The following is an 11,296-nucleotide window of genomic DNA, read 5'->3' as shown; positions in this document are numbered from 1 at the left end:
CTGATGCACGTGTCAGAATGGCGCAATTGCATCAAGAAGAGCCAGAAGATACACGAGCTGAACGCAATGAAGTCAGAAGATTAGAACAACGACAATCACGCCGTTTCACAGTCAATAGACGAAGAACAAATGACCAACAACGACAACAGGTACATCGAGCATTTATATCTGATTCATTCCTGCGTCTAGCATTCCAGTATGAGCCCGATATTGAATATTATGCTCATTCAAAAGTGGTAATTGGTGCTATGGACAAGGAATGTCCGCATTGTCATGCTCTGAAATTCAAAAATGAGCCAGCTGGGATGTGTTGCGCGTCAGGAAAAGTGCAACTACCTGAAATTGAAACACCACCTAAACCATTGAATGGCTTACTTATCGGCACGGATCCAGATTCTAACGTGTTCCTGAAGTCAATTCGAAGATTCTATTCATGCTTTCAAATGACATCGTTCGGAGCAACAGAAATAGTTCGAAATACTAATGCAAATGGTCAACAATTCAATTCTACATTCAAAATCAGAGGCCAAGTTTATCATAAAATAGGCTCACTGCTGCCAATGCCAAACGAACCACATAAATTCTTACAAATCTACTTTATGGGCGGCGAGGATTCCGGAAGCGCACTTGCCAATCGCGTGAATGCACGTTGTGATTATAATAACCTTGATTTATTTTATGCCAGGCGCATCGTCAGCGAGCTAGATACTCTTTTGAACGAGCACAACGAGTTGTTGAAAATATTCAAATCACATATGCACCAATTACAAAGCGATAATCACGCTATCGTCATTAATCCTGATAAAACACCAGCTGGAGAGCATATTCGTAGATTCAATGCACCCGTTGTTGATGATGTTGCTGGAATCATGGTTGGCAATTGTACAGCTGCACGAGAAATTGTGATTCGTAGAAGAAATAATAATCTTCAGTTCATTGCTGACACACATCGTTCATATGACGCTCTCCAATATCCGCTAATATTCTGGAAGGGACAATACGGATATTGCATAAACATAAAACAACGAGATCCCGTATCAGGTACTTCATTGATTATTAATTTGATCATTAATCATTTAACAAAACAATTAAATTATTGAACGTAATAAATTTAAATTAATTTTTATGAACAAATATTACAGGAGCTGAAACAAACAAGAACGTTAGCTCAAAAGATTATTATTCGTACCGATTAATGATTAGACGTGGCCTGGACAACGTCATTTTACGATGTCGTGAGCTTTGTCAACAATTCATGGTCGACATGTACGCGAAGATTGAGAGCGAACGACTACGATACTTACGATATAATCAACAAAAGCTTCGCGCGGAAGAGTACATTCATTTGCGAGACGCTATCAACAACAACGCCGACGTCGCCGAAATTGGTAACCATGTCATTTTACCATCATCGTACGTAGGCAGTCCACGTCATATGCAAGAATATATACAGGATGCTCTGACTTTCGTGCGCGAATATGGACGACCATGTTTATTTATCACGTTCACATGTAATCCAAAATGGCCAGAGATTACATCTTTGCTACTGCCTGGCCAAAATGCATTACATCGCCATGACATTACAGCACGTGTGTTCAGACAAAAGTTGAAGTCTTTAATAAGTTTCATTACTAAATCACATGTATTCGATCCCACACGTTGCTGGATGTATTCGGTTGAGTGGCAAAAGCGAGGATTACCTCATGCTCACATTTTGGTTTGGTTCATCGACAAAATCCGTCTTGAAGAAATCGATAGTATCATTTCTGCGGAAATTCCAGATCTATCCACTGACCAACTGCTGTTTGAAATTGTTACAACATACATGATTCATGGTCCATGTGGTACTCTTAATAGTTCATCACCTTGCATGGCTGATGGAAAATGTACTGAAAATTTCCCTAAAGATTTTACCAATAATACGGTCACAAATGTCGACGGATACCCAATATATCGTCGAAGAAATCCTGAAAATGGCGGACAATCATTTATTAAAAATATCATCAACACAGACATTGATATTGACAATCGTTGGGTGGTGCCATATTCGCCTCTGCTGAGCAAGACATATAATGCTCATATTAATGTTGAGTTCTGCAGTTCTGTGAAGAGCATCAAATACATTTGCAAGTATGTCCATAAAGGCAGTGATATGGCTGTGTTTAGAGTGGAAAATACTAATGTGAAAGCTCCTCCAGTGAATAAAAACGATGAAATAACGCTCTACCAAATTGGTCGGTACATCAGCTCCAATTTAGCTGCTTGGCGTATCTTTGGTTTTCCAATTCATGAACGGGATCCAGCAGTTGTTCAGTTAGCCATCCATCTTGAAAACGGTCAGCGTGTATTTTTCACGAACGAGACAGCGATTGATCGTGCAATAAATCCACCTAAAACTACACTCACTTCATTTTTTGAATTGTGTAATCGTGCGGATGATTTTGGTGCCTTTGCACGAACATTACTCTATTCACAAGTACCACTCTATTTCACATGGACTCAAACAAAAACATGGATGCCCCGCAAGCAAGGCTCACCAGTTGCTGCATGTCTCAATTTATTTAAATCAAACGCCTTGGGGCGATTATTTACAGTCAATCCAAGACATACGGAGTGCTTTTATCTTTGACTGTTCTTGGTTAATGTTACTGGCCCATTATCATTTCAAGATATACGTAAAGTGAATGGGCAACAATATCCAACGTATAAAGATGCATGCCTTGCACTCGGCTTGCTGGAAGACGACAACCAGTGGAAATGCATGCTTGCTGAAGCTGCATTAAACTGTACAGCAATACAAATTCGTCTACTATTCGCTATAGTGTTGACTACATGTTTCCCAGCCCGAGCACAGATATTATGGGAAAATCACAAAGATTCAATGACTGATGATATATTGCATCAACATCGTATACGGTGCCACGATCTAACCATAACATTCAGCGACGAAATGTACAATGAAGCATTGATTGCTATTGAGGATCTTTGCATTGTCATTGCCAACTTACCACTTAGTAATTTCGGTATGAATTCGCCAAATCGAACTGCATCTGATTTAATGAATACTGAAATGAATCGTGAACTGCAGTACAGTACTGTAGAAATGGCAGCAATTGTTGCCCGCAATGTCCCACTAATGAATGAGGAACAAAGAACCATTTATGATCGCATTATGCTCGCAGTTTTAGCTGGACAAGGTGGGTTCTTCTTTTTGGATGCACCGGGTGGAACTGGCAAAACATTCGTTATTTCGCTAATTCTTGCTGAAATACGATCAAATAATGGCATCGCATTGGCCGTTGCATCATCGGGCATTGCAGCAACTTTATTGGATGGAGGTAGAACAGCTCATTCAGTATTTAAGCTGCCACTAAATATTCAGAATAACCCTGACGCAGTATGCAACATTAAGAAACAATCGTCCATGGCCACTGTGCTGAAACGGTGTAAAATTATTATTTCGGATGAATGTACTATAGCACACAAACATTCACTTGAGGCGTTGAACAGGACATTGAAAGATATTAAAAACAGTGACAAACTATTTGGCGGAACTCTGTTGGTCCTTTCAGGTGATTTCAGACAAACACTTCCAGTCATTCCACGTTCAACATACGCTGATGAGATCAATGCTTGCTTAAAATCATCTCCATTGTGGCGTAATGTTGAAAAATTACAGCTAAAAATAAATATGCGCGTTCAAATGCTTCAAAATCCATCCGCTGAAACATTTTCAAAACAACTCTTAGATATCGGTGATGGAAAAGTTGCTATAGATGAAACTGGATACGTAAAATTACCGACCGATTTCTGCACAATCGCTGATTCGCAAGATACTCTCATTGAACAAATATTTCCCGATGTACACACACAGTAAATAAATCATGAGTGGCTTGCAGAAAGAGCGATTTTAGTGGCAAAAAATGTAGACGTTGACAATTTAAATCTGAAGATACAAATGTTGTTGCCAGGGAACTTGGTATCATATAAATCTATTGATACAATTTGCGACGACAGTGAAGCAGTAAATTTTCCCACAGAGTTTTTGAACTCACTGGATTTGCCAGGCATGCCACCGCATAATTTACAATTAAAGGTTGGATCTCCAATTATCTTGCTTCGTAATTTGAACCCGCCCCGGCTGTGCAACGGTACGCGATTAGTCATTCAAAAATTAATGAAAAACGTGATCAAAGCCAGGATTTTAAATTGAAAGTTCAGAGGTGAAAATATACTCATACCACGGATTCCTATTATACCTACAGATGTGCCAATTCAATTCAAACGTATTCAGTTTCCGATTAGATTGGCATTTGCAATGACTATCAACAAATTCCAAGGTCAAACGATGTCTGTTTGTGGATTAGATTTGAGAACACCATGTTTTTCACACGGACAATTATACGTGGCATGCTCTCGAGTGGGTTAACCATCCAGTTTGTTTGTGTTAGCTAAAGATGGACTAACAAAAAATATTGTTCATGCTATAGCATGAAAAGATTGATATTGTTTAATAGTGTTACTGTCGTAATTGTTTAATTAATGATATATAATTTTAAGGAATAAATTATAATAACTTAAAAATAATGTTTGCCTTTTGTTATTTTTATATTCCCTCATCGTTCACAGCGCTCCATGCTTATTTCACGCATATACCACATTCTTACATACATACAATATACACATTCTAACATACATACATACTTACAATAAGTAAGCTATTTTTTGTCTACACTAGAAATTACTAGGAAATTATTTATATGGCAAAACAACGTTTGCCGGGTCAGCTAGTATATATATATAAATATATATATATGTATATATATATATATATATATATATATATATATATATATATATATATATATATATTAGGGTGTACCAAAAAAATCAACTAATTTTTAACTTCCCGCTAAAAATCTCAGATTTTCAAAAATCGGGAAGTTATTGTTTTCACCCCGTTTTACAAAAATCGAGTTTTCATCAAATCTCGACGTTTGAAGGTCACAGGTAGCTTCCCTGACTATTTTTACGATGATGTCCGTACGTCTGTATGTATGTGTGTGTGTATTTGTGTGTGTGTGTGTGTGTGTGTGTGTGTGTGTGTGTGTGTGTGTGTGTGTGTGTGTGTGTGTGTGTGTGTGTGTATGTAAACCTCTTGTAACTTTTGAACGACTTGACCGATTTCATCGCGGTTGGTGGCATTCGAAAGGGCTTCACTAAACTTAGATTTCCTGAAAATTTGAACCGATTCGGACCGGTATATTTCGAGAAAATCCAAAAAAAGCGAAAAAAAAGTGAAAAAAAATGTTGTTTTTTTTTAATTTTTTTCAAATATCTCCGAATTGGCTGAACCGATCGGTCTCAAAATCTAATCAGCTCTTAACCTTAAAAACCCTCATCGATCGCCACCAAAAACGTTAGAATCGGTTGATGCGTTCGTGAGATATCGTTGTCGAAAAAAATCAAAAAAAGTGTTTTTTTGTAATAACTTCGAAATTCATGGCTTGATCGATTTAAAGTTGAAAATTTTTCATGGAGCTTTAAAAACTGCATCGATTGCCGCCAACCGCGTGAAAATCGGTTCATTCATTCAAAAGTTATAGCAGTTTGAAAATTGAATAAATCGTGTGTTATCAAATTTTGATAAGACTTTTGAGCTCGAAGAGCTCAAAAGCTTAAAACAGCTATTTTTTTATAGAGCTCAAAAAAGTACATCGATTGTCGCCAACCACGTGAAAATCGGTTGATTCATTCGAAAATTATAACAGTTTGAAAATTATAAAAATTGTGTTTCATCGAACTTTGATAAGACTTTTGAGCTCGAAGAGCTCAAAAGCATAAAACAGCTATTTTTTTTTTTTTTCATTGCTTATACAATGACAACTTAATGAATATTATTTTATTGTAATTAATTTAACAAAAATTATATCAACTTATTATATTTACCGATCAGTATAGCCGAGCAGTCTAAGGCATAAAACCGACGCCTAGATCGAATAAAGTACTGAATCCAGACTCTAGCATAAACAGGATTTTTTTCACTAGTACCTCAGGTATACTTGGACTGGGAGGCCGCTAGATGGCGCGCCGACAGTAATTACGACCGGGTTTTCTGTGGTTTCCCTAATCAAGTCACTATATTGAAAAAGCAGTAACTAGTGCATTCTCAATACAGGCAAATGCAAGTACAGATTAATTAAAAATCGGCCATAGCTACAAAAAATGGCAAGAAATAAAAGTAAAAGGCAGGATTGAATGATATAAAGTAGAGTCCTTAAATGTAAACAGCAATTATCACTGTTATACATGAAATCTATAATAATAAAAAAAAAGTTTGGCAAATCTTAAAATGCAAGCTTCATAGCGGTCGTTCAATTTTTACAAAAAAGAAAATGATCATTTATCAAATTCAAGTTTTGCATCATTTCCTGAGAAGAAAGTTCTATAGCGCATGTGCCAATCTCAATTTTTCACTCACGGCTTAAGATTGCAATTTTACAATATAAAAACACATAGTCCTCAATTTACAAAAAATTACTGCGCATGATATTTTAATACATAAACAAATTTTTTTATTTTATTTTTATATTTAGAGTCCGTAATAAATAAAATGAACTATATCCAATTGAATAGATTAAAAAACTCGTCAAAAATTTTTTTCCTATTATTCTATAGTCAAAGACTGGAACCTCGTGTTTATTTGAAGGTTATTGTTGACAATTTGTTACTTGTTAATAATGACTAGAAGATAATAAGAAAAAAAATCATTGGGCCGGCCACATTATTGGGGAAAGTTTTAAATCTACATATGTGAATAAAAATATTATGAATTTGTAAATTTTAAACGTATGTATAAATGTATATGTTAAAGCTAATAGATAACTTGTGTTCAATTACGACTTGGCCGATAAAATAGTTATTTTCGTAATACTATAAAATATAATTAATACCCATACAGGACAATACGACGGGGCCAGATATGGGCCACGCTTGGTGCAATGCTGTCTATCTCTGGCCCATGCTTGTAAACCCGCTTAGGCCCAGCCTTGGTAGAAGTCTGGAGTGATAACAGGGTGCCAAGCTTGGTTGCCAAGACTGGCCCAAGCATAATAACTAAGACTGACCCAAGATTGTTAACCAAGACTGGCTCAAGTTTTTAAGCCAAAGCAAGCCCAGGCTTATTCACCACTATAGAATTTACTAAAAGAAGTAGATTACAAAATATATTTAGAATTTAAATATTTAATGTGAAACCAAATTAGTATTAAGAACCCAATTTCGAATAAATTGAATTCTCAGAAATAAAATAGTAAAATTCTACAAAACGGTTAAATTATTTTGTATAAAATGAATAGTTGTTAGTTGAAATTATATAAAAGGAATATTTTAATTTCAATAATTTATTTTAATTTTGATGTAGAGCTAACGCAAGTTTAGATGACTTAACTCTTAATTTAGACCTAACTTTCGCTAATTATAGAAATAAAGTGAAAATCGCATTTACCCTAACTGAAATTCGAATCTGAGCCGCGCGCTTGCCAGACCGACCACTAACCCCTACGCCGTACGACCTATAAGTTAACGCACATCTCACCATTCATATAAGCTAAATCTATATGGTGACGGAGTGTGCCGGTTTATTATTTATATAATTTATGTTATTTAATATTGTGTTTTGATGAAAATTATCTATTTTTTACAAATGTTTATTAATTTAAAAAAAAAAAGCAAAAGTCAAGTTCTTACATTAACTTTAGACTTTTTAAATTGTTCTGTATATTTTTAATATCATATTATAATATTTTAATTTTTTTTTTTAAGATCGTATCAATTTTGACGATATACAATTGTTTTGTTTAAATAATAAATTTTCAATTTTAGAAATTTTAGCAGATTAGGTTACCCAATTCTGGCTCCAGTCTGGGTTGCCATTCAACGGCCAAGGCTAGGCATCCCAGTTAAGATTTAAACTAGGGTTTTTTATTTTTCAGAAAAAATTTTTTCCCATAGTTGAATAAGAAAAAATACGGTCACTTGAATAGGATTTAATCCAATTAAAATTCTTAAACAAATCATTAAATATTAATAAATTAAGACAGCAAGGAGCTGAGAGCTGATAACACCAGCCAATGCTTATCTCAAAATTTCAAATAGTTTCAAAAAGTTTTTTATTTAGTTTGTTTAACTTATAATTTATGTGATTGTTTTTGTATGGAATAAATAAACTTTTATCAAAAAAAAAAAAAAAGCTAGGCATCCCAGTCTTGGCTAACGCTCGAGTAATTATTGAGTCGGCCAAAGCTAGATTGCCCAGTCCTGGCCCAAGTTAGGGTGACTCTAGGCTTGGCCAAGGCTAGGTTATCTAGTCTTGGCCCATGTTAGGGTTACCATCCAATGGCCGAGGTTAGGTTACATAATCTTGGCCGAAGTTAGGGCTACAATTCATTGGCCAAGGCTAGGTCATTCAGTCTTGGCCCATGTTAGGGTTACCATCCAACGGCCGAGGTTAGGTTACACAAACTTGGCCTAAGTTAGGGTGACTCTAGGTTTGGCCTAGGCTAGGTTATTCAGTCGGCCCAAGCCTGGGTAATCATTGGAATGGCCAAGGCTGATTGCCCAATTACGACCCGGGCATGGGATAATATAGGTTTGCCAAGATGGGCTTCCCAATAATGTCCCAGGCATGGCCCCGTCGTTCAACTCTGGGGCTTCCTGTATGGGTACACACTGAAAAAAAAAGTTTTTTTATACCTAGGAAATTTTTCCTTATGGTTAAAAAATTGGTATTCTTATGATTAGAATACGAAAGTTTTTTTAACTATAAGAATACATTTTTCTGCCTGTCAAAAAACTAGCCTTATAATAAAACGTTGTATTCTAAGGCTAAGAATCAATTTTAAGGTTTTAAATAAAAAAAACTCGAGTAAAAAATTTAATATTCTAGGTGGAAAAAATTTTTTTTTTTAGTGCATAGACACTATAGTTGAAGCAGAAACGGATTTCAAATTTTTTTTAAGTATATACTACATAGAAAAAAACAACAATAAAATGACAGAAAAACTGTCAAATTTACAGTTTGAATAATGTAAATAGTGGCTGGGTCTTGGTTCAACCCTGGCAAAAGAAGACATCAGTTGAATATTGGCTGGGCCTTGGGCCAAGGATAATAAGCCAACACAGAAAAAACAATTAATGTGAATCAAGTAAATAATTTTGAAGAACTTCATCTCCTTGATTTAAGGAAGTTCGAGCGTAACTAATTAAGGGGGGAAATACGTGTAGAAGGCCGTTTTCATGCTGATTTTCATTAATTTTTTTAAGGTATAAGAAATTAATATTATTTATTGAAACTATCAGGTTATTTTATACATATATTTATGAGTATTTTTTCGTATTAAACAATAATATAAGTTAACAAATAGCGGAGATATCAGCTGATACACATCGTAGGTTGTCATCCGATTTAGCAATCTGTGTGCAGTATGGAAGCCACAATTTTTATTTGAAATCAATGGCACAGAAAAATTACTTCATTTATATGTGTATCTTCCATATGAACCTCAATTCCACAAAAAAAAAGTAAAAATTTCCATTTTTTACAGGGCTGTAAAATTAAGTCGTGATTTTTTATCACTTTTTCATACATTGTCTATTAAAAAAAAATAGTTTAAATAAAAATATCGCTTTCGATTGAGGTTCATATTCAAGGTAATTGTATAAAGAAAATTATAAGCCATATCGCAAGATGATTGGTTTAAAATTCTTTGAGCTAGACTGCACACAGTTTTGAAAAAACTCGTTTCGAGAAAAACGCGTTTGAAAAAAAAGTGACAGAAAAAGTTAATGTAAAATAGTATTAAAGTAATTAATAAATCGCTTATAACTTTTGAACGAATGGAAATTTTGACTTTAAATTTTCAATCTATATTTTTGAATAGTTTTACAAGCGATTTATAAAAAAAAAAAAAAATTGAATCGTCTTAAGCCTGTTCACGTATTTCCCCCCTTAAGAGTCAAAATAATGTTAAAATTTTTTTTTAATTTTAGTCTTCCCAATATTCGTCAAAATTCTTTATTTTAATTTCAAATAACTTTAAAAATTTAATAATTGATGATTTTTACTTATTTAATAAAGTAAAGTAATAAAATGACTTTTGTATTTATTACTTGACGGAATAAATAAACAGATTTGGCAATAGCGCGTTTGATTATACCCATAACAGAGACGTGGATGAGTGTGTGAGTTAAACATTTCTCTCTCTGTAACTATATTTCTATCCTTTTGTTTTTTCTCAGCTGTTGACGCGATGTTGTCAAATCTTTATTCGAATAAATGGCTGACAATAAACCAATTACAAACATAAAATTTGACTTTAAATATTTCAAAAATTATATCGGTAATATATTATTATTAAATTGTTTTTATATTTTTCAATAATCCAAGTTTCTTGTGTATAGTTTTTTATCAGTTAAAGTTGGGAGGTTAATATTGAAAAAAATAATTAAAGCCTCGACAAAAGTTTGTCCGCCATAAGAGCCCGTGTATAAGGAGATAAAATATCTAATTTTTAAAATTTAATATCTAACAAGGGGAGGATACGACCTTGGGGAAACCGATTTTGATAATCTTTGACGTAGTGGTAGTACACTATGTGGGTATACTACCTCTGAAATACTAAAGTGCAATACTCAAAAATGGCTGAGAAAAACGCACTCAAAGTTTACCCAGCACTATAATATATTAATAGGTAAATAATTGATACATTAAATTATTCTTTAATAAAAAATTTTTCAATTTTAAACTTCATTTCTATAAATTATCTGCAGTGGTACAAACAAATAATAAGTCGAAAATTAAATGGAAAATTATACATTTTTTTAATTAATTAAAGCAATATTTTATAATTACGTATTATGAGATATTATTACATGATCCTGAGTGATACTTATGATAAAAACATTCAAAACAAAAAGTTTTTCTACACCAAGAACAACAAATAAATGCTGCTTTTTTACAATGACACGGTATTTTTAAACGGTCTAATGAGAAACACCCATCATTGACATTAGTAAAAAAATTTCTTGTGTCACAAAGCCCGCTGGCGAACCAGGCATATTCCATCATGCCTCGAAATATTGGCGCTGACAATTGGTGATGAATAATCGAATGAATTTTTATGCAATCCTCTCGGGAATGAATTTCATAATTCTTGTCTAGAAGTTCAGCGGTACTTTGCAATCGTTTGATAAAATTTTTCACTTGTCTATAGAAATAGACATCACATGGTTGAAC

The 11,296-nt window shown here is 34.1% G+C and overlaps 1 protein-coding gene across 1 annotated transcript; it reads left to right on the top strand.

Moving 5' to 3' along the window:
* Window positions 1-248: 248 nt before the first annotated feature.
* LOC123269651 lies at window positions 249-7,069 on the top strand. The gene is made up of 4 exons (XM_044735485.1): window positions 249-1,041; window positions 1,143-2,549; window positions 2,670-3,355; window positions 6,962-7,069. The coding sequence occupies exons 1-4, from the start codon at window positions 249-251 to the stop codon at window positions 7,067-7,069; spliced, it is 2,994 nt and encodes a 997-aa protein (XP_044591420.1).
* Window positions 7,070-11,296: the final 4,227 nt, after the last annotated feature.

The sequence above is a fragment of the Cotesia glomerata genome, linkage group LG7, assembly GCF_020080835.1.
Source record: "Cotesia glomerata isolate CgM1 linkage group LG7, MPM_Cglom_v2.3, whole genome shotgun sequence".
Lineage (NCBI taxonomy): Eukaryota > Metazoa > Arthropoda > Insecta > Hymenoptera > Braconidae > Cotesia > Cotesia glomerata.
The sequence above is the reverse complement of the archived record's forward strand: the minus strand, read 5'-3'. Positions and strand labels throughout refer to the sequence as shown.